Source organism: Vigna umbellata, chromosome 1 (genome assembly GCF_029865625.1).
Source record: "Vigna umbellata cultivar VRB3 chromosome 1, Vumbellata_1.0, whole genome shotgun sequence".
NCBI lineage: Eukaryota > Viridiplantae > Streptophyta > Magnoliopsida > Fabales > Fabaceae > Vigna > Vigna umbellata.
Window position 1 is genome coordinate 99,079,035 of NC_142165.1, and position 24,891 is coordinate 99,103,925.

The window sequence follows — 24,891 nt, forward strand, 5'->3', positions numbered from 1 at the left end:
ACTGGATTTGATAATGATATGCATAGTTACCCAAATTTTTATGTACTTTTTTTAATCCACGGTTGAAATGAAAATGAAAAAAAGGACGGTCCTGATTTTGATGTACTTTTTTTTAATCAATCATTTTTACGTACTTAGAACTCACATTTGAATAATGTCAACCTGTACTATCCATTTTGTATAACAATAATTTTAATAAATATTTTTCTATAAGTTTACCTTAAATTTATAACGACAAATTTATATTACAAGAGTTAATTTGATATATGTATATCCTCTATTAAAATAATACTAAAGTTCTTTACAAAGAGGATTACAAGTTTCTTTGTTAGTCACATACCATCTTTCATATTTTGTTATTATCAATTATTTAGATTACAGTAAAATAAGATGTCTTTATTCTTTAATATATCGAGGGTACATCACATTTCAGGTTTTTTTAGAGTTAAATTAGAAAATAATTGTAACTCACCACTTTTCTTATATTCATTTATAAATTATTACTTATATATATATATATCACCTCAACTAATATTATTATTATTTTCTAACTATAATTATAAAATAATGATATTTTGACAACATTTTTTAGATAATATTTTAACATCATTTACGTATTATTGATTGATGTTAATGTTTATAATTATTATTATTAATTATAAAATAATTTTGAATCAATCATATTAAAATATTTGTCAAAAGAATATTATCAAAAGAATATTGTCAATCAAATATTATAAAGTATCATTATCCTAATTATAGTTATTATAATATTCATCATTGTTGTGACAGTTACAGGTCTTGTAATTGCTAATGCGGTGGTTAACATTTGAATTTTTTTTCATTATAATAACGAGTGAAAACACGTGTTTACTTTTTCTATGATAAAATATAATTAAATTATAATTATAAAAATAAATATAAATAACTTTTACACATTAATTATAGATAGTTTTTATTTATTTTACAGATAATTTTTATTTATTTAATTTAAAAAATTATTAAATTTTAAAAATAAATATTTAAATTAAAAAATGTCGTTTAAAAATAAAATTAAAGAAAAATGTAAATATCAAAAAGAAAATTCCTTTTTTATATAAGTATAGATTACTATCATAGTATCACCTTTGCTCAATATTTTGTTATTACAGTTGCTTGCTGTATTATTTTTACTGTTATTATTATTTTTACTATCAGCATGTCTTATAATTATTTATACCACCATTATTAATTTTTTTACTTTTATAAATAAATAAATGTAAGTTTAATTCAATTTTGTAAAATAAAGTTATTTGGGGGAGAGAATTACTTCTTTTTATATATTTTGACACTATCTTTAGTTTTATATGAAAATAATATAAAATTTGGATTGTTTCAATACATTTCTTATTCAATAATATCCAAACTAAACAATACCATTACTATTGTAATTAATATTAGCATAATTGTTATCATCTTTCACCATTTATCATAATCTTCTTTTTATTAAAATGCACTCTAAATATTACATCAGTGTACTTATGGTTATCCTTGTATATTCTAATTTTATGCTCTATCAGATTGTAATCATCAAAATTTCCTAATGGATGGTTTAAAACAATTGAATGTTTGTTCAAGTTACGACGCCATCTCTCGTAGGTTCCTGCAACATTGCAATTTGCAAACTCTTTTGCTGTACAGATGAAATAATCTGTCTCTGAGAACGTCTAAAGTAGAGCACTCACTCTCGAACAAACATTATGAAAAAGAAATTGACAGTGTTAACCGATGAAGAGAACATGCACATTGTAGTGTTACACTCGGCCTTGCTCATGGGTTAAAATCGTAGAGACAGTTTTCATTAAGTTTATGAAAAAAGGAAAAGAATACACATAGTACCAATTTACATATAAACCCTCCACAATAGAGATTCGTGTAACAACTCAATCGCAGGAACACATGTTGCTCAATAACTTGGGAAAAGGGAAGATGGAAGAAGAGAGCATTGGTACTGAAAAAAAAGAAATACATGACCTATCTCCAAAACACCTCTGCAAGTACTAATGAACTCTCTAATCTTCCATTGAATGATTGCACTGATGATAGTCAGAAACCTGAACTCATGCCTAAATAAAGGGAAAAGAAAAAGGTGTTTGGCTTCCTTTTCCTATAAAAAAATAATCAACCCACCAGATTCTTTTGTATTGTTTTTGTTTGTCTTTTTTCTTATTTAATTAGCCAATATGGTCATGCTGCTGAAGATGATGGTGTAGAATTACGATTTCCCACACCTTGACGTCCACCACCACGCCCACCTCCATTTTGATTTGGCCGTTGAGAACTCCTAGGTTGCCCTGAGAATTCTCCTTGGTTTCTGAATTCATTTCTGCCATAACCTCGTCCACCACCAAACTTCCCACGTGCTCTGAAACTGTCGCTTCGGAAACCACCTCTTCCTGGAGGATACCTCCCTCTCCCACTACCGCTTACTAGAATAAGAAAAAAAGTATAATCAACGTCTAAAAATGATCATGTTTAACTCAATATAAAAGTAAAAATGAAAATATATCAATGTACCTCGTGTAGTAGTTCTTTTTTCCTCAACAACAGCTTGTCGCTCACCAACAGAGATAGGTGAAGCCTGAAATTAGATTTTAGCAAGGTGCCTAGATCAGCAACATGTTGGTAAAACCAGAAAAAAAAAATGCAAATATATCTTATACTTTGTCGAGACAAGTAAAAAGTAAAAAATGATACTTCGCATAGGCACTGGTGAAAAGTAAAAAAGTTGGTTGACTTGTTTTTGTGGTCGGCGCAAGGAACAGTGTTACAATGACGAGAGAATGGAAAATATAAATCATGTGATTGGGGGGTGGGGGATTATTGCCTTTTTGACACGTACACCAATAAGCAAATAAAAATTATAAAAGAACAATTTTTTTAACAATAAAATGCGTCAGGCAAGAAGCAAAACAATAAAGCAGCACAGTACCAAGCTACTTCCTCAAACAGTTAGGCAAAGGAATCTATGGCTTCGTATCACATTTTTTTTCGAAGGTTAAAATCATCTGGGCCTATCACCAAAAATTCACAGGGCCCAGAACATTAAAAGTGAACTTATATTTTATGTAGTGCAACAACGAAAGCATTGTACATAGTTTTCTAATTATGACAAATTATCTGCATCACTTTACCAAACAAAGAGAAAATTGATTATTAAGTTTACTTGTTAACCACTTTGAGTCTTCTAAACCATTTCAAAAGAAATTGTTATACATGTTCGATAAGACTAGCTTTTCCCTATGGTGGTGAGTATTGACAATGAAGGGTCAGCAAGGGCACAGAAAAGTGTAGCGGCGATGGGAATGCTGAGGTGGGCGAGAAGACACGAGATACAAGAGAAGATTAGTTCAAGATCAGATGTATCAGAGAGAGGGAGCGAGTTTAAATGGCGCTTACTAAGTAAGAAACTGAAACTCTCGCCTATGGTAATTCAATCATGTGAGAAAAAGACTAATTAATATGCGCTTCAGTTAGAAAAGTGGATTAAATGGGACAGTTTCCAACGAAAAAGGTAAAAGAAAACCTATTGAATTTTTTATTTCCAGAGCCAAATGATGTTTCATTAAATCATATAGGCAAGGCAACCCCATCCAGTAGTATAAAATCTATCTCAAGGCATAGTGGATTTCGGATCGGACACGGTCCATAATGAATATGCCACGTGATCCTTTTAAAGAATTTAAAATGTGCTCTGCCACCACCGTGTAATTTGAGTTCAATCACACAAGACTAGCTTGTGAAGTGTCACCCTACTCATACTTGAGTCTTATATCTTGTTAATGTGAGACTTGAATTTTTTCCAATGCATCCCTTTACCTGACTTGATGCGTACCCTTCTAGTGGAATTAGGATAGACTATGATATTACTTGATAACTTGGATTTTGACCAATAAAACTAGTTGGTGAGGTCAGGATTGTCTCCTATTCATATTATCTTCTCGGATTCTATCTCAGTTAATGTGTAAATTGAGTTATCCCTATTACTTCTAAATCATAAGATCCATTGACGTCTTTCATAACACTACAACACAAACATGCTCAATAAATATCTAACAAGACCACCTGTATGCTAAACACAGAAAAAATAATTCCATTTCCAAAGGCATTCACATATTGCTTTAATCTGATTTCTACCAATGTGCAATGTATTATGAGCAAATGATGCAGAAAATACTCTCAACTCAAGCTAAAGCTAGGGAATTACCGGCAGCATCGATACACACTAATGCTAATTTGTACCACAATCAATAAACTAAAAGATATTAAAAAGTATAATCTTATGGACATCTACTTCTGTGGGTAAATAAACAAACAACACTGCATGGCTAAAAGATCAAAAGCTCAATAAACAATATGTACCTCAAGTGCACTTTGCATGGAACTCAATTCCTCAAATTCAACAAAGCCAAAACAGAATCCGTGCTGCAAGAAACCAAAAATATAGTATAGCTCATAAGCTTGCCTCAAAAAATGCTTAGTTAATTTGAAAATGCAGACAGTAAAATCCACAGACCTTGCTACTTCTGACTTGGATACCACCATGCTTAATAGGACCAAATTTCTTAAAGACTTCTTCAAGTTGCTCAACTGTTGCACTAAATGGCAAGTTTCGTATATATATGGAGTGACCTTCAACTGTTAAGAGTAAAAAACAGATAAATTGATTTTAAAAGTAGAATTAGATACAACAGTATATATGGAGTTATAAACTTCAATTATTTTGCCTCCTTTTCTTTCAGGTATTTGTTTAGATCTCTTCTGCTCACAAGTTATTTTTAGATGAAACAAGTAAGCCAAGGAGGAAGATGTGTCTAGATCATAGTTGACTGATCTGAAAAATAAAATGACGGCCAAGCATGTCAATGAGCACCAATGTATACCTTCTTCATGAAGGTCACTACTCTCAGGTGCACTATCACCAATAGGAACAAATGACTCAGGCACAGGGGTTGATTTGGCAGTAGTAGACCATTGTTCACTGGATTTAGCAGATGCCACTCTAGCAGCTCGGCTGGGAACGTAGACATGGCCAGATGCTACATTACTTTTCATTACCTTCATGTAAATGAACATAATTAATCTAATAAAAATATAAACAAACAGAAGAGTAACATAGGGCGAGAAAATATAAGAACAAACTCACAATGGATGCATATGATCTCCTCGGTGCATCATCCTGAGCAGCAGAAGTTGAATCTTGAACCGTAACAATTTCATTCTGACTTAAGTCGGTAGGGGGTTCAGCGACCTCTTCATCAATAACTGATCCTTCTTCTTCATCCTGAGGATGATAGACTTCACCGCCATTATTATGGTTTTCATCCTCTGCCACTGATGAAGTTGCAGTGTCTTCCACAAGAATTTTGGGAGCATGTGTTTCCTCTAGAAGTACAGAAGAAGAAATTATGAATGGAGAGTTAAGTAAACCAAATAACAGTAGAATATATACAAACATAGATATTATATGCATGTTTGTGTGTGTGTGTTGAGAAAAATCATGCAAACCTGATTCTGGCTCATGCACTGTCTCAGCATTTTCACTGATGACATTTACTGAGGCAGAATTTAACTGCGGTGCATCATTCACCTCAATGTACCTAAAGACATCATTTAAGACAAAATATCCTTTTTCTTGTGGAGCCAGAAAGAATGTCTGTGAGAACTTCCTTCTCACATTATCCTTCCCAGTTAAGCACCCAGTAACTAAAACTATCACACCTCCCTTATGTGACTCCTGAGCATCTGCAGTTTTTATTTCTGCTGTATAATCTTCATAATTCAGGGAAATAATCTTCTCATGGATTTCCTGATCCAACAGTTAGGCAAGGAAATTCATCAGAAACCAAGCCACTAATAGGCAGCTTAATAGGGTCTACAAACATTACACAAACACAAACTACACATTATGTCACAAATGTATTTAGCAAGGGAGCAAGCAGGCTATATCACATTATAAAAGTATTTAGCTAAGTATACCAAAAAGCATGAATATTGCCATAGGCTGTTTGAACATGTTTGAAGAAAGTGGTACACGCCCCAAATTCATAGTGCAAATTAGATGGATAGTAGTCCTATCAATAGTGATAGAGGGAGATAGAGAAATTATAGATGAAACAATATGATTCAAACATATAGAAGAGTTGACACAAGATGGGCTGATAGTAATCATCTAACGTAGACAAATGTAAAGTATCCATGTTGCCTAAACATTGTGATACAAAGGCAGAAAGAAATCGATAATTTAGCCTGTGCTTCAAGGCCACAACTTTTGTGACAAAAAAAAGTGTCATCAGTGACTAGCATTCTTTAGCCTTGTTATAGTTTTGTTCCAAACATACCTTTACCGTGACTTCTCATGTCAGATTTCTTGCATAATATTTGGTTGGCAAGGAATGAAGGGAGGGTAAATAGGGAATAAAATCCTTTCCTTCCCATTTTTAGCCCCCAACCCCTCCAATATTAGGCGTATTTGGAAACAGGGGAAGCCTAAACACTGTGAACTGTGCTGACTAAATAATCCTTATTTTGAATACCTAAGTTTGATCATTTTAATATCAATTGTAAAGGAATAAAGTACAAGGATAAAATATTTTGTTTTTGTTCCCCTCCACTCACAAACCAAGTACAGGTGTCCATTCCTCCCTTCGCTTCCCCTCCTTTGAACCAACCAATACTTAGTTCATCTTGTTTGAAAAGAGCAATTTATCATACCTTTAAGAAAAATCTTATGGATGACATCTGAAGCATTGTTAAGTTTAGAGTTTTATTTCAGAATAAACCTAACAACCAATTAATTCTCCTTATTAAGTATATTATAATAATAATTCTACATAAATCCCAGAAAATTCATCTCTTATTCTTAAATTACTGCAAGAAACAACCGTCAGGATTCATATACTAGATTCCTTACACAAACTCGATTACAATTTTTCTCCATATCCTCTTCCAATTAATCTTGTATAGTTTTAATTCAAAATTTAAAAAGAAACATCAGTTCAATAATTTTTATTTTATAAACAGTGCTAAGATAAAAGGCATAATATAAAATATGTCGCATGTCAAAAAGAACTATTTTCAAAACGGTCACAGATATTCCAAAGAGTTAATAACAATTTCCCAGCATTCTGTCTCCTTATATCTTTCACAATTTTAAAAATATTTATCTGGATAACTATTCTAGATGTCGTTGTATGTAAACAATATATGGTTTTATCATCAAAGAACTGAACTACAGATGCATGACCTGGTAGATTATGTACTTACTTGTACAGTTGTCACAGTTGTCATCACACCATTGTTGTCCGATCTGGTTAAGAAACTTGAATCATGATAAAACCTGTGCACCAAGTTCGGAGATTGGTGCAGAATGTGATAATATTGCTCCACAAAGGCATTTCCAACAACTTGAGCACTGGGAGTAGTCAGAGGGATGGTTTCCGGCATTGCCATCTGCAATAAATTTTACATTAATGTAAAGCAGAAAAATTCATTAATTATGGAAAGTAAGAGAGATATATAAGTTTGCCACTCAGCTACGCCCCACCCCATCTCAAACAAACAAAAAGAATTTGCATAACTTATATGTCCTAAAAAGGACAAAAAACAAATCCTTTTAAAAAAATAATAGTTTTTTTTTACAAAAACACTCTTAAAAATCTGCAAAAAAATCACAAAAGAAACTAATCCAAAAACAAACTAGGTGTCTTCAAATCAAGATTTTGGGCGAACAGAATTGCAAAGCTTCAGATCAGAACCTACAAATAAAGGGGAAAACACAAATGTAGGTAGAGATACACAAGAATGAAATTTCACATTCACTAACTATCAAACACACGAATCCCTTAAACAAGAAACTCTCGAGACTGCTAGCCAGTGTCACCACATGTTGTTTCGTCCAATCGTCCCTAAAACAAATGATGAAGCTGAATGTTATGAATCACACGCGAAAGGGCGAAACACTGCCAATAGCTGTTCGAAAAACGACAAAGATAGGTACTGTGAAGATCAGAATGCCTAAACCAATGTCCCGGTTCCAGGTCAAGTGCGAGGACTACAGTAAATTTGCAACAGTATATAAGTGCTAACGCAATACAACACCCTAATCAAGCCACTAAAGAGCATTATATTCGTTATCCTAACTTAGAAACGTGAACATTGGAACAGTTAAGCAATTTTACACGACTTAGAAGCGGAAACCCACAAATCACGAGAACAATAAAATCCTAGTAAAAACCCTAAACAGAATGAAAGTCTACATCGGAACCATTGAAATCGTGGAGAGTAAACAAAGGAGTTAACGAATTTTGAAAAAGTGAGAAAAGCCTGGAACGAAAAACAGCGTACATCCTAAGGGAGAGGAATTGGTCCAAAACGACGCGGTATTGACAGATCAGGTAGGAAGGAAGCTAGTAAACAAAACCATAACCGAAAACCAGCGTATCCGACAACTATTATTAGGCAAAAAAGAGTTTATAGACGCACGTGCGTACCTGGTTGGTTGAAGACACGAGTTATGAAGGAGAGAGAGATCGAACAAGACAGAGTCCTTGAAGGGCGTGGGAAGAGATAGAGAGAGAGTAAAGATTCTGAAGCTTAGTATGTGTTTGTGTTGTGTTCGGAGATCACAAGAGACGATGACTCCCGCTGTTGCTTTTTCCTTTTTTCTAAGATGCCTTTCCCACGTTTATTATCTATAATCAATAACAATAATATATTCTAATCTACTAGTGCGTCTCTCGCGTATAATGGGTATAAATAGTTTTAAAACATTAAATGTTTTAAATATTTTGTTTATGATATAATTAAAAGTTTGGTAGAAAAAAGTTATAATAATACTGGAAATCTATAAGTTTTTAATTAGATTCAGTTTTAATTTATTCAGTTACTTTAGTTTCTATATTATAAATAAAACACGGTTGCTGAGTTATACATCATGCAAACTTCTAATGTTAGGATTAACTATGATGATATTATAAAAAAGGTTATTATTTTGTGCGTTCAAATTATGTGTTATATGTAACATAAAATTTAACATATATATTTTCATATCTAATTTATTCCATAAACAACTACATAAATTTGTTAGTATATAAAGATATGATTTGAATTAAATGTGAGGTGAAATTTCAAGTAGTTTCATTGAATATACTTTCTCTAAGTTCAATGTTTATTAAAACAAATCATAACAGGTCAGATAAATCAATAATTTTTAAAATCAATTTATGTCTCTGTATCTTTTTCATTGTATTTCAGTTGATTAATTAATGCACATAGAATAATATTTTGTTCATAATATACTTCTATCTCACCAAGTCATGAAAACATGTGTTTGACTTGTTTACCTTGTAATAAAATTCTACATTAAGAATATAATTATCATTAGTTTTTATTTATTGTTATTAAACATAATTATTAGCATACAATAATATACTATTATGCCATTTTATCTCTGGCTGTTCTACTTTATAGTTAGCATGCATAATTAAGATGAATTACTTACACATAAAAAAAACATCACACAATGTTAATGTCTTACCAAATTTAACATCAAATTCCACAAAACAAAATCAATGATACACTCATTTATGCATAAACATAAGCACAAGAAACAAACTAATGCAAAGTCATTGTATGAAGGTATGGGCATTCCATGATGATGAACATGAGGAATTTACAACTTCCTAACTACTAAATTGTTAAGTTCATGACCGTAACCTACTTTTTCTTATTTTCTCAAATCACAAAAAATGTATTTTCTTTTAAATAATCTTTAAGTTTTTCTTCAAGTTATTTTGTTTCATGTTTTTTTTCAGGACTTTCGAATGATTTATGTATTTTTGTAACCAAATCATGGATATTTCATTTTCATAAAAATGATTTCTTGATATTCTTTATCTTCCTTTTCTCCCTTTTCTCCTCTGTACTCTTTCTTTCCATTTTTTTTTTCTATTCATTAATAATTTTTCCAATATATCTATTTTTGTAGATTTTATTCATCTTCTTATGCTTTTCTATTTCATTTTTGCATGTAATTTATTTGCAAACAAATGTTGGTCTCTCTTAAATTGAGGGGAGAATTTTTTGAAGACATTAAAACAAAATAAAGGGAAAAAAGAAAAATAAAAACTATGCTGTTTTGCTAGAGTGAAATTCTACTCTTCTAAGTGTCAAAACCCAAAACGTTTACACTTTTACACTAAAAAAATGTTAAAAATTGTGACTTACTTTATTTCACTTTTAAAAAATTTATAATTTTGATTGACATATCCAATAAGAAAGCATTTCTTTAAACAAAGAAACACATTAACATAGTATTTGTAGCGATTTTTTTTAAGGATAAAAAACTACTAAATAAAAACATAAAAAAAAAGGGAAAACTTGAAAGCAAAATATTTTAAGAAGGCTAACCAAGATATTAAAAGATACATAGAAAATAGTCAATAAAACCAAAATGCTAAAACTTGAAAAAAAAAACTCAACAAAAAGAACAAAAATTAAGTAACTAGATTTACAACAAAAATTAACCAAAGCAAACAATCTAGCAAAAAAGACAAAACCCATATAATTATAATGTTTCAATTCGGCTAAACCAAACAAAAATAACTACAATTTGAGTAAAAATAAAGTTATGGGAAAGAGATCTTTGAAACTTTTAATTCTAAAATCCAAGTAAACTTTTATTGTTGTTGACTTTTCCCTAAATTCTATTAAAATATCCATAATTTTGAAGTTATATTTCTTTTTGTATTTGGTGTGACCTTATTGGTTACATTTTGTTTGAAGGGACTTGTTGACGCGTATTAATTAAGCTGTGTGTAACTTTCAATCTGATTTTTGTATACTTTGTAATGGAAATTAACAACAAATTTAGGTAGGTGTTCTTATATATAGGTATATATATATATATATATATATATATATATATAGATAACTTTTATTTTTCAAAGTACTCCTTTAGATTTTGTTTATAATTTTTTTAATGCATAAGTAAAAAAAGTTATTTTTATTTTATTTAATTATATCTTTACTAAAAGACTTTGCCACCTTTTGGTTATATTATTATTATCATAATCTCTCTTTCTATATTGATGAAGAAGATATTTCGAAGACAAACATAGAGACTTTTAATGATTTTATATGGATTTATTCTTTTATAAATGAAAATGGAAGAGTAATAATTTATAGTGATGTACAATGAAATAGGTAAAATAAAATAAAATTATTGATATTATATGAAAAAATGGAGAGAAAAAACGTTGTACTTATTAGTTTATTTAAAATAACTTTAAACGAAAAAGAGAAATAGTAAACAATATAAAAGTAACATTACAAAATATCATTTTCATTTTTAACCGAGTTTTATTATTAAATTTTTAATAGATCTGTTTCTAATTCTATGTAAATTAGTATTTTATTGATGATACCTTGTCCTATACTTTTTCAAACCTTTGACGTGTTGATTGCATAAGAGTGAGAGAGAGGAAAGACACAAATAACATCATAGTTGGAAAATGGCTAATTTCAAAAGTAAAGTGAGGTAAATTCATTTATTTGAGTTTGAATAGAAAAGATTGATATAGAGAGAGAAGCAAAACTCACCTTCCTAAATTTAAGTTATGAAGTATTTTGTTGCATAACTTTTAATTGCAAAATATCTTATTTTAAAGGTTTAATTAATATTCTATTATTCATTTATATTCCTATGAATATTTTCATTTAATATTTTTAAATAGAGTTAATTTTGGTACTTTATGTTAAGTTGATATTAACGTTCTTTGGCGCGTAAATTTAGAATATATTACATATCAAATTAGAAAATTATTTACTTTTAGACCAATTAAGTGTGTTTAAGAATTTGAAAACAACGATTCAAAAAAATAACAGGAAACTATTATAATAACTTAACCTTTTTCTTCTCTTCATTCAATACAAAGTTTTATTCAAACATATATGTAATCACACATGTAGATATTATATATATATATATATATATATATATATATATATATATATATATATATATATATATATATATTATATAGAGAGAGAAAGAGAGAGAGGGAGAAGAGAAAAAAATATCATATACAAGATTGATAAAAAATAAAAATTGTTTTTCTATTTTATTGCAGTTAACAAATGGTTATTGGAAGTTTTTAATTTATTAGGTTAGTCTCTAAAAATATCTTTATCTGGTTTCCTTTCACCTTCTACTTGAAAGCAATGCTCTTAATTGGCATAAATTGATGCCATTGATTTGCCATTTAAGTCTAATTGTAATAATTTAACTGTACTTTACATAAGTTAAACGAAACTTGATGCACTGTTATCTTTTTCTTTCATGATCATTAATATAAAATCTTTCATCTTAATCCTTTTAAATTTTAACGATAATATTATCATATGATTCATAAAGTACTTTTCTTTAATTTTAAAAGTTTATATAAACAGTTTTTTATTCTTTAAATCTCAATTGAAAATCAAATTAATTTATAATTGTTTAATAATATATATATATATATATATATATAATATCTACTTGATCCATATAAGATACTTTATTTATAAAAAAATATATAAAAATTAAACCCAAAATACAAATACATAATAATAATAACTTAATTAAAAATAAAAAATAAAAGTAACATGAAAAATAATATATTTAACAATAATATATAAATTTTATCTTATAATTTGATTTTTGTTAAATTTAATTAGATTCAAAATCAATTTCTTAATATCAGTTAAGATTTGTATAATTGTCTGCTTTATTTGTAATACTAGCAGCTCGTTTAAAAAAAATTGTGTCAATATTCAAGAATGTTGAATTTTACATATTTTCTTATCAAATCACGATAAGTTGCCTTCTGTACGTAAGTTTAATTTCATTCAAAGTCTTGAATTATTGCACCACTCCTATAAATTCTTGAAACTAAAAGATCACTCACACTTGAACACATCAATGATCATAGTTTCTGTCTTTGAAAATAGGTATGTCAATAAAAAAAAATATTTCATTTGCGGAAGCAATCTCAATTTCTGAATAAAAAATATTGAATCTAACCTCAATTTATTGGAACACTTATCAATAAAATGATTTTAATTTTTCAATTACAAATCAATTATAAATTAATACAAACCAAAAGCCTAAACACATTGCACCCAAAAACACAATGTACAAAACCAAAAATATATAAGGAAAAAACATGATTGAAAGCAGTTGTTTTGGCTGGATATTGATAGTGAAAGGGGGAGATAGAAGAAGACAAGGCTTGGTTTTCTTCGTATCTTTTACAGCCAAATTTCCGTTCAATTTCACAACTAATTATTACAAGTTCATAACGAGTGATTGACTCAGTGTGATGCTTAATAATTTTAAAAACAACCCTTTAGTATAATTCTAAGCCTTTTATTACTAAGACTTTGTTCACTTGAATAGATTTCGGATTTGGAGAGAGTGATTGAGGGGATTTGAAGGTAAATTTTTTTGTTGTTTATTTGAGTGAATTTGGAGGTAAATGAGAGTGAATTTGGAAGTAAATTTTTTTAATCTGTCACGTCAATCAAATCCTACACTAATTCTCACAAACTTTACTTCCAAATTCACTCTCACTTGCCTCCAAATCCACTCAAAAAAATAACAAAAAAATTTACTTTCAAATCCTCTAAATTCTCCTCAATCACTCTTTTATGACCTCTTTCTAAATAAAATGTAGGGTTAAATATGACCGTTTTTGGTTTTCGTCCCTCTTCCAAAGTAAGGTACAATTTAGTCCTCAATCTTTAAAAAACGTTCGTTTTAGTCGAAAAAACGAACGTTTTGAGGACTAAAACGAGGACTAAAAACAAAATTTTGAGGACTAAAACGAACGTTTTTCTAAAGAATGAGGACCAAATTGTACCTTACTTTGGAAGAGGGACGAAAACCAGAAACGGCCAATAGTTTAGGGACTAAAAACATATTTAACCCTAAAATGTATTTGGGAACTTTGAATCCTCATAATAAAAACAAAAAAAATATTTTTTCTAAATTTGAAGACACAATAAAAATAAATCACAGCATAATGAAAACATTAGTGAGTCCAAAATACATAAAAAATAAGATAAAATAAAAAAATTATAGATATAAACTTTCCCCTAATGAGACCTATTTGTCCAATAGATTTAATATTATGTAAAATTAAAATTAAATCACAATTTATTTGATTTCTTACATTATTCTTCAATTGTGCTCCTGGTCTTGATATTGTTTTAAGTTCCTTTCGAGAAACATTATAAGATTAAAATTGATCTTTAACTTTTTTTATAGATTATTTGAATTACAAATGTTCTTCCTTAAATTATTCTCATATATGTTCATGAGATAATCCTCTCTCATATCTTCTTTTTGAATAGAATTTGTTTTCAAATTTGTATCACTTGAGGATTCTTTATCATTCTTTGAAAAGAATTCGACTCAAGGTCTAAAAGATCACATGCAAACATAAATCAAACACAGAAATATAAAATAATCCAAAATAGAAATTATACTAAAATGAGACTGGGATCTTGGAAGGCCAATCTCTTATTATCAAAGACTTTAAAGGTCAACCTCTAAGATCAAATAACCACTAGCACAAATAATCAAACATTTTAAAATTAAAGATGCACTACTCAAAGAAATTCAAAACAATATTGCCAAAATAAACACTCAAACTATAAGTATGACTTTGGTTGTCCTTAAGTTGCTTATAGATAGACAAGTAAGCTAACTCGTGTACTTATATTTCCAAACTTGCATCCTTACCCATAGTTTGGCTGGGAATGGACAAACAAACTAACTCATGTGCAACTATTTTTTAAGTTTGTGTCCAAACTAATAAAATGACTTTGACTTTCTGAAGTGATTGATAAAGAAGGTCATGGAGTATCAAACACAAATTCATCGAATTTCGAGCTTATGTCTTCCTTTTCTATCATTCTTTTTTCCTTTCATTTTGTTGTCATTATTCCTTGATGAATAAATATTTCCTAGGTAATATCATGATTTCTTCTTCCATTGTTGGTGCCACTGCTTCTTGGTGAACAAATTTTCCTTAGGCAACAAAACAAAACAAAATGAATTAGTACTTCTTAATATTAATCCAAAATCATTACATCAAAAATTAACTTGAACTGTTTAAAAACCTAAATTAGAAAATTCCTCAAGCACTTCTGAAGCATCTTGTCACTCTACTCATCAGTAGAGACATATATAAGAACATATGCTCTCATATAACAACACAAGTTATACAATTATTACAACACACATAAACAATAAGGATGAGTTGCCAGAATAATCATCCAATAAAATAACATAAACAATAAACATTTAATGCTATCAATATGACACATCAAACAAGGTCATCTCAATTATAAGCATACCCAAAACGTTCTCTACCGTACAAAACATGTTCACCAAAATAGGACAATTCAAGTTATCTTCCACTACAACTTTGGACTTATCTCTCGTGCTTCTCAAGGACATATGAGTAAAACTCCACAATTGCTCACAACGGGCACTATACTAAACTGAAGTCATAAACCTTTGGGCGAGACATTCTTCCCTTTCTATCCCACCGGAAGAAGAGAGGGCAGTACTCAAACTTTATCTCTTATATGGTCTCTTATAGATAAAGAGATTCATCTTTATACCTTTCAAAGAGGAATTGTAACTACCTTTCTATTGACTTGGAATATGAAAGGTACAACCCTATATTTACGAAGTACTGCAACAAGGCATAACATTCATAAAACATCAAAGTCATCACAACAACTTGACACATATATCATCACAAGACAAACATTTTGTCCTCACCCCCAGACAACCTATTTTAACAACTCAGTTACACCCTTAGATGACCTAGCATCCCTAGACGAACCAACGTCTTACCCCCCATAGACGAACCAACGTCTTACATCCCTAGACGACCTAATGTCTAACAACTCAATTACACCCTCATACGACCCATTGTCTAACAACTAAGTTACACCTATAGATGACCCAACGTCCTCAAAACAACCTAACTTCTAACAACTCAGTTACAACCTCAGACAACCCAATGTCTAACAACTCAGTTGCATCATCTCCAGATGAACCAACGTCCATAAACGATCCAGTGTCCCCATATGACCCAACGTCTTACACCCACAAACAACCTAGCGTCTCCTGATGACCCAACGTCTAACAACTTAGGTACACGCTTAAAGCACAACACTACATCAAGAAATATTCTCAAATATAAGTTTCCATGTTAAAACTAATTGGACATTTAAAACATTCATTACACCAACTAATAATGTTGGGAACAACCACTGCACTTACAATTCCAACGCACACTATCTAAAAGAAAATTCCAAAACTTAAAACCTTTTAATACACCAAATTGCAAACTTTGAACCAAAGAAAACATGACCACTCTAGCACCAATAATTTTGCCTCCAAAAACAACAATTAACCCTTAGTTTTTGAACCTAAAATACCTTTCATTTGTAGCCTCGTTTCAATATCACAACAGACCAATTGACAACAAATCACAACTCTTATACCAAAGTCATTACATACCTGGATTGATTCCACTGCACTGATAAACTCTTAAACACCATAATTAAATTTATCTAATACAATATGACATTGATCACAACTAATAATTACCCAATCTACATACAACAATCATCAAAGAAATATTCATGTCCAAACACACCAAGGTTTAACATCCCTTACAAACATCACAACAAACATTTAGAATGATACAAAACAACCAATAAGGATAATTCCCCATACCTTTTAAACAAACAAAAATTACAGGCTTTAAGGTTACAGAACACATCACAAAGACTCCTTCTATTTGGTCTCCATGCACACGTTCCTCTCCCTCTTTGACAAAACAAAGAAGTGAAAATACAACTCTCTCTCACTCATGACAGTAGTAGTGTTTTTATGCCAAACTTCACCTTAAGACTTTTTTTATTAATAACTTATGCTCAGCCTAACCTTATACCTTAACCGCCTACCAAACCCTATTTCCTAAAAAACCATCATCCAATAAAAACCAATTGATTAGTTTTAGAAACTAATTTCTCCTCTAAACCAATATTTTTCTTGTTTTTTTGCTTAACTGACGGAAGAGCTTTCACCAATTGAGCTACACAACCTTTGTGTAAAACATGTTTTTTCTTATTAATAAACATCTAACATGTTCACATTATCCTCTTACTACATTGAATTTTCCTGGGTCTTACACAAGTTTGTTTTTTTTTTTCAATTACAGTTCAACAAAAAAGAAAAACTCATGCAAGATGAAGGTAAATAGTTAATTCGGACTACACTTAATAGAAAAATAAAGAAATAGATCCTTTTTAGGGTTCAAATGTAGAAATACACAATTTAAATGAAAGACATGAAACATTAAAACTTAATGAAATTGGATAAAATATTGTTTTTTAATATGAGAGAAAAATAAGATAAAGAGGATATTTAAACATTAACCTTATTCTGATACCACATGATACGATATTGTCTAAGAAAGAGTACGATCTTTTTTTAATTTAAATCTTCAATAAGCCCAACAAAAATAAATCAGAAAAAGATGCAAAATAAGACAATAATGAAGATGTGTAAATTGACAAGTAAAGTGAATATTGGTCACAAATATGTTAATATTTGATAAGAATTAAAGTTATAATCCAATAACCAAGAAAATTTTATCTCAAAAAATACAATATATAATATAACTTAAAAAATGTTTACTTCAACTTTTTGGTATCACTATATATTGACAGATAAATTTAAGAAAACCTAAAAAGTCTAAAATAAAACTCAAAACCTAAAACATAAAATAACAGGAAAAAAAATGACAAAATTGAACTTTAAAAAATAAACTTATCTAACCAATTTAATATTATGTAAAATTAAAATAAAATTATAATTTATTTAATTTTTTAAATTATTCTTTAATTATATTCATGATTTTTGTTTATTAAATTCTCTCGTTTATAAAATATTATAAAATTCAAAGTTGATATTTGACTTATTATAAATTATTGAATTATAATTCTTTCTCAAGTTCTTTCATATATATATATATATATATATATATATATATTATTTATTATTTATTTATTTAGGAAATAGTTTTCTACACTTATACAATAATATAAGAATTAGAGCTTTTTGTTTTTTTCAACTTTAATCTTAATTTTTATTTTATAGTAATTTGATTTAACTAGGGAATTTTGTTAATAATATCAGATCACTCTTCTTTTATCATTATTCTGTACTTTTTTTTTAAATACTTGTATTTTAAAATAATACTTTTATTTCGAAATTAAATTTCAACAGTTTTTTTTTTAAATTTCAATAACAAAATAGAATTTAATATATAAAATATTTATTTAAAAATTTAACTATATAAAATAACCATCTATCCTATGCATGGTAGAAGCTAAAAATCAAAATACTAGTTAAGAAAATCATTAAAAATAACTATTTCATTTGTTTAAAGGAAGTTATTATTTTTTTATAGAAATTAGCTCTTAAAGGAGTTTATACACCCACCAACAAAATAAACACTTCATGGCCCATATTTTTCACCTCTAGTTACATACTTAAGGTTCTGGATCCGGGTTCGAGTCGGGTCTGGACCCGGATATGTTTGGGATTGAAAGGAATGAAAATCAAAGGGAGTGAGTGGGATTTGATTTGATCAGGTGATTGAGAAACCCAGTTTTCTTGTCTTCGTAGTTTTATTGGTTTAATGGCGAAATCGGCGTCGAATTCACTGGTGCAGACTCTGAAGCGCTACATAAAGAAGCCATGGGAGATCACGGGTCCCTGCGCCGACCCTGAGTACAGATCCGCTGTGCCCTTGGCCACCGAATACCGCCTGCAGTGCCCAGCAACCACCAAGGAGAAACCCTGCATCCCCAACTCCCTCCCCGAGACCGTCTACGATATCAAATACTTCTCGCGCGACCAGCGCCGCAACCGCCCTCCCATCCGCCGCACCGTTTTGAAGAAGGCTGATGTCGAGAAGCTCGCCAAGGAGCAGACCTTCGCTGTCTCTGACTTTCCCCCCGTTTATCTCAACTCCGCCGTCGAGGAGGACATCAATGCTATCGGCGGCGGATACCAGGGCTGACTCTCAGGTCACTTTTCCCCGCTTCCGTTAATTAGGGGTTTTCGTGTTATTGTGTTTGGATTCGCGTGATTAGCCTCAGAAGCTAATATTGGATTCATCACTTCCAAATGTTTGGGAAGCTTTATGGTTGAGTCAAAAACCGGGGAATTATTGTTGTTTTAACGATCTCTCTGGTGTTTGGATTATGGAGTTATTTAACTCAATTTCAATTTTCAACCTTTTCTTCCTTCTTATGTTTCAATTTATTTTTTTAGAAGGTCTAACGAAGCTGGTTATTTTTTGTTTCGTTGTGCTTTCACTTAAACTTTATGTAGCCAGAAGTACAAATGAAATAAGAGGTTAAATAGATTAGGCTGGTTGGATTCTGTGTAAAACTTTGTTGAATTTATGAAATGGATTGTAAATAGGATTTTGCCAATGCTAGTCTTATACACTCAAATGATAAGTTTTATTAGCGACATAACCCAGTTAGGAAAGCAAGTATTAGATGATACGTGGAATTCTTGTAGAAATATCTGCTACGCTTTTTGAAGCAAGATCTCTGTCAATCCGTCTCCTTTTTGTCCGTCTTATTTTGCTGTCTTTCCTTACTGCTGGTACTATTCCTTGGTGGTTGGGGTTGGAGCAGGATGACCCGAGCCATCTCTTAAAGCCTCAGAGATGGTATATACCCCAAAAGCCATTATCTATGATGAAGGAAACACCATTGACGATGGAAGGCATATTCTTCCCCACTTTCCTTTTAATGCTGTGACAAAGTCTACCAACTCTTCTATTCTTCATTGGTTCGTCAGGTATGCAGGTATAACAGTAGAAAGCCAATGAATTATCTTCTATGAGAATCTACAAATGGCTAGATCCTTGGATTGCCTGATTCTGCTTATGCCCACGAGGAAGTTGGTGCTATCTTCAAGCTCAGTCTTTCATTCCTCGATCAGGTAGATGATGAATCACTAAAGAGCCAAATAGGCCCGCCGCTCTTAGTTAGCTCTTTAACTGTAGTAGCTGTGGCAGGATAGACAGAGTTAGTGAATATAGGTGTATTCAGTTAGTTAGCTAATTAGTTTTGGGTGTAAAAGATCAGATTTCAACTTAAAACCAATTGACATTAAATGAAATTGCCACACTTCAGGAATTGAGGCTGACGAAGTAGGACTTCCCAACACCCCCCTTCCACATATGTCTGCCAAATCAAACGAGCCAACTAGAATAGAGAATTACTAAGATAAGCTATATACTTTGATCCATCATAGATTTCAACTTAAAACCAATTGACATTAAGTGAAGTTGTCCAACAGATGTATAATCCGCACTCCAAGAATTGAGATAGGTGACGTGAGAATTCCCAACAGGAGAGACCAAGCTTTTGATTCTGTTGTTAGCCATTGTTGCTCTTCACCTTGAATTCTACGGATTCAGAGTTGGGGGAGAATGTTGAATAAATTTCTCTTTTGGTTAATCTTTACATTCCATACCAGTATCTATGAAGCATTATTAGTGCTCCTGGCCTGGGAGTCAAAGCTACTGAATGTCTAGGATAATTCCAATTGTTGGAAAGGAGGCTTTTTGTTGGTTAATTATCATTGAGCTGTGTTTTGATGCCATCAGAACATATTGTGAGGGCTTTGAGAGTTGTTTGTCTTTGTTGGTGGCTTTGGTGAAAAAGGCGTAACCAGCAAATTTGCTGACCTTTGTGAAGGCTGTTTTCAAGTGGCTTTGACCTCAGTATCCTGATGATATTGCTATTTGTTTCAAATGAGGAAGCTGCCAAGCAGGAAGTGAATTAGAGAAAGAACCATTTGATCTGAGGACTTGAGCAAAGAAGCAACATCTTGAACGTTAGAAACCCATACAGAAAAAAATTACAATTATTCAGGTGAAGGAAGTAGGTTTGACCCAAGGGAGAGGGTAGGGATGGAAGAGGAAACTGCTCCTGGATTGCAATAGCCCCTTTTTTGGATGCAGAACTCCTGAAAGATACAAAATGTTGTTCCACAAGCAGAACGTAGATCGTGTGGTTTGTTGTGGCTAGATAGGACCTTGAAAAAGTTTTAGTATTGGTGGAACAACGCTGGGATAGAATTTCAGGAAAGCTTGAGCTTGAAATTTCTAAAAGGTGGTAAATATTGGTTACAGCCATGTGAAGAATCAAAGAGGAGTTTGTAAGAATCAGAGGAAGGAAGGAGGGGAAGGATTTAAATTACAGAAAATGTCTTACCTTTTTATCTATTGGATGAACTTAATCCACTGAAGAAAAATAATGATTCTGTTGAAAGGAGGTGTACCTGATTCCCTGGCTAATAGAGAGCACCATCCTGCAGGCCACACTATATTTGATGATATATTAGGTTCACTTAATCATGTAGATGTTCATTGAGTTGGATTGGCTGCTATCAAATGTCTCTAAAAGGAATTCTTCCTTAGCATTGTGGGTCAGACCCAATTCCGTATTGCTATTATGTCTTTTTTGTGGTTTTGAACCTAATTTCTGAAACAATGAGGAAGGCTTAAGGGTAGTCCACGCCTTACCCTTGGTCCACTTGGTCTTTGGCATGCATCAAATGGGGGGACTATAGCTCATGCTATCTATTTTGATATTCACCACCGAAGAACCTCTGCACTCTAGCTCACCCTGGTGGCCAATTGGTTGATAGCATTCAAATTGTAGTTACCATCTATTAGGTCAATATACTCAAGCTCTGGGTGCAACTGATGAATGATGTTGCTCTGGGTAAAAAATTATTGAGAAGTAAAGAAAGTGTCGGGATAGAGTTGGTAATAATAGATACTTCAAGAAAGGATGATCTATGGACGTAGTTGATGCCATGATTAGGAGAAAAGGGTGATCTATGGGCCTTCAAGAAACCAAGGGGGTTGGTGAAAATATCAAGGGACTAGACACATTAGAATTTGTAACATTGGCACTCTGGTGTGATGAAGCTAGAAAAGAGAGATATGACAACATCCTAAAATTTGTCATCAACCAACAAATATTTACCTGAAAGTGTATTGCTCCCCAAATAGGGCTAGAGGAGCAACACCAATTGGATTTTGGGAAGTTTAGAAGGGTTAGTCTGAGAAATTCCATGGGAAAATATTTTCTTAGGAGGGGATATAGTGGGTACCTGGTGTACGTGTGCACAACTAAATAAGAAAGTCCTTTGTTCGTGCAGTCTGACCACATTGGAAGTGGTGTTTCATTATGTTTTTGTGCAGTGGTGATAGCAGCCTGTATGGTGGCTGTCACAGCCACCATGTCTAAGATTTCACTGAATTCCTGCTTTGCGCTCCTTTTGTTGATTCTACTACTCAGATTGAGGTGGTTTATGAAATTTCATAATTTTTCTTCCATCAGAATACAAAGGAGTTGAAACACCCTTCATTCTTTGAAGAATGATGCCGGGTTTTACTACTTTTTCTTGCATCTTCCATCATTGGCTGCTAATGCCTCTTCTGGTGAAAGCCTTGCTTTTCCAGCAGCTCAAAATTTTCAGGCAGCTCCTTAACTTCTGTTGAGTATACCTTCTTCCTGACTTTGTTCATAGTTCATACTTGCATTACTTTTCTTGCTGCAACTTCTATTCTTTTACAATTTTATCCTTTTTTTCTTTACTGTGAGACAACCTCTGTTTATCCTCGGCTTTAGCCTCTTGTTATTGACTTGTTAAATATGCCTTATATCGACATACTTTTGATAAAAAAAAATTACCTTTCCCCCATTTTGGGTTGGTAGCTCTGCTCTGATATCCATGTTAATAAACGGTCTAAACAAATACCAAAGCAAAGAAAACTATGATGCACCTGGCGTTGCTGCTTTAGTGTATGTCTTTCTTTTAGTGTGGAAAGAAAGAAAATGAAATCATTCTTGCTGTGGTTGGATCCTGTTATTCAGTCGTATAACTATAATGCATTAATCGCAGTATACACTTGCTATCATAACTCTGATTGACTGTTTTTTTTTTTTTGATCAGGTTTGTGCTCTTAATGAGGACATTATTGGCCCAGTCAACTTTCTGTTTTTTTGTCAATGGAAAAAAGATCCTATTAGTCTTTTAGCACCGGCCTGTGCGGCCGTCCATTTTAAGGAGGCGTGTAAACATTTGATATCAATAAAGTGTAGCTGGCTGGGGTTAAGTTTAACTATTTGTTTACTTTGTGAATGTGGGATAAAAAAGTAAATTGATTCAATGACTTGATAATGGGTAAATTGAATACTTGCCCTCGAAATTTCCTTGTTTATTTTGATTACGAGAGAAGCTTTTGAATGTCATTTCAAAATTTCTTCAGGGCAACTTGATGGAGCGTGTAGCACACATACACATATCTTGGAAATGAAATCCATATTTTGTTTAAACGTGCCTTCACCTAAGACATTTATTTGCTTTTGACAAATTGGGTTTCTAAAATGACATCAAAGTATCTGTTGCCTCCATTCTTCTAAGGCAAGGACTTCCTGCATTCTTCATGCATCCTATCAAATTTCTGCCCGCACTCCATCGAAGTAGATTTTACTTTCTGGCTGGAATATTTTTTTTTTCTCAGAAGATACTTATCCCATTCCGGAAGACTGATAGACTGCAGGACGAAATTTGATGGGTACAGTGATAAAAATTACATTCAGTATACGGTATGATATGTCTTGACTCATGACTAAAGACACATGATAATTGTTCACATAGAACAGCTACACAGGAATGTAATTGCCTATAATATATAGAAACCACTCAGCCAACTTGTTCCATACTGAAGTGAACAAATATAAGCTTTGGTTGTTCCATACTTGTGCCATTTGATTGGACCACATCCCTTATTTCATAAATGGGGAGAGGATTCTCTCACGTGCAAAATTACCTTGAGACATTCTCAAGAATGCCGATTTTGTTTATTTATTTATTTAAAATTTTCAGTTTTTATAAAAATTATTATTATCTTAATAACTTTTGAAGCGTACAGATATGATCTAATGAAAATGTTACTGGAGAGATCCATTCCCATACATTGCGAATGTACATAAATGGTTGAATCCTAACTGATATTTGTAACCTCTATTTCCACCAATTATTATTATAGTTACATATTGGATCCATTAAAGGTCCTCCATTTTCACTTGTTTTAGATGATATGCAATCATTTTTATGTTCATGAACTTGTATTCGCTGATTAATTGGACCTAATTGATCGCTTGTTCTATGTAGGAAAGAGAGAGTACCGTTTCCAAATAATTTTATTTTTATGTAATTTAAATTTTTGATGGAGACATTTAAAATTCCAATTTAAAGTCAAGATTCAAATACATGATTAAATAGAGTGAACAAAGTTTTAACATAATATATAAATCTTACTATTATGTATGATTAAATTCTAAATAAAAATATAAAACTTGGATTAAGATATATTTCAAAATAATGTTATCTATTAAACAGTTTTTATCATTAACTAACGTAAATCCAGAAGCAATATCTGTACATATTTTTTAAATATCTATAAATTATTTAAATTTTAAAAATAATAATTAAAAAGACAAAAATAGAAATATAGTTATATATAAATTATATTTTTTGAAAATTATATTTCAAAAAGTATGTAAGGTAGTAAATTATATTGAAAAAATTTATTAATTTTTATTGACAAATAACAACTTACATTTGAATCCTACCTGCTCTTAGTTGGAATATATGCTCATTTTTGTGATTTT

General features: G+C 31.3%; 2 protein-coding genes across 4 annotated transcripts; one reads left to right on the forward strand and one right to left on the reverse strand.

Annotated features, from left to right (window-relative positions):
- Positions 1 to 1,812: 1,812 nt before the first annotated feature.
- On the reverse strand, positions 1,813 to 8,733 carry LOC124830687 (Nuclear transport factor 2 (NTF2) family protein with RNA binding (RRM-RBD-RNP motifs) domain-containing protein). Of its 3 annotated transcripts, none has more exons than XM_047304472.2 (9): positions 8,532 to 8,733; positions 7,306 to 7,491; positions 5,548 to 5,848; positions 5,186 to 5,424; positions 4,923 to 5,097; positions 4,556 to 4,677; positions 4,402 to 4,464; positions 2,557 to 2,620; positions 1,813 to 2,468 (listed from the first exon to the last, which is right to left on the reverse strand). In XM_047304472.2, exons 2-9 carry the CDS (start codon positions 7,489 to 7,491, stop codon positions 2,227 to 2,229), a joined length of 1,392 nt encoding a protein of 463 aa, XP_047160428.1. In that variant the 5' UTR covers positions 8,532 to 8,733; the 3' UTR covers positions 1,813 to 2,226. The 3 variants fall into 3 exon arrangements, with proteins under 3 accessions (XP_047160428.1, XP_087961186.1, XP_087961187.1); XM_088105060.1 differs by having other exon boundaries at positions 8,524 to 8,733; XM_088105061.1 differs by lacking the exon at positions 8,532 to 8,733 and adding an exon at positions 8,386 to 8,405.
- A 10,002-nt stretch (positions 8,734 to 18,735) lies between these two features.
- LOC124830688 (furry) lies at positions 18,736 to 23,466 on the forward strand. Its single transcript, XM_047304473.2, has 2 exons — positions 18,736 to 19,203; positions 23,168 to 23,466. The coding sequence occupies exon 1, from the start codon at positions 18,813 to 18,815 to the stop codon at positions 19,194 to 19,196; it is 384 nt and encodes a 127-aa protein (XP_047160429.1). The 5' UTR covers positions 18,736 to 18,812; the 3' UTR covers positions 19,197 to 19,203; positions 23,168 to 23,466.
- The last annotated feature ends 1,425 nt before the right edge of the window (positions 23,467 to 24,891 follow it).

Coding starts and splice junctions, on each gene's coding strand:
- LOC124830687 (XM_047304472.2), bottom strand. CDS start 7,491: ATGGCAATGCCGGAAACCATCCCTCTGACTACTCCCAGTGCTCAAGTT. Junction 5,849..7,305: donor CAACTGTGACAACTGTACAA/GTAAGTACATAA, acceptor CTGTTGGATCAG/GAAATCCATGAGAAGATTAT. Junction 5,425..5,547: donor AGTGCATGAGCCAGAATCAG/GTTTGCATGATT, acceptor CTGTACTTCTAG/AGGAAACACATGCTCCCAAA.
- LOC124830688 (XM_047304473.2), top strand. CDS start 18,813: ATGGCGAAATCGGCGTCGAATTCACTGGTGCAGACTCTGAAGCGCTAC.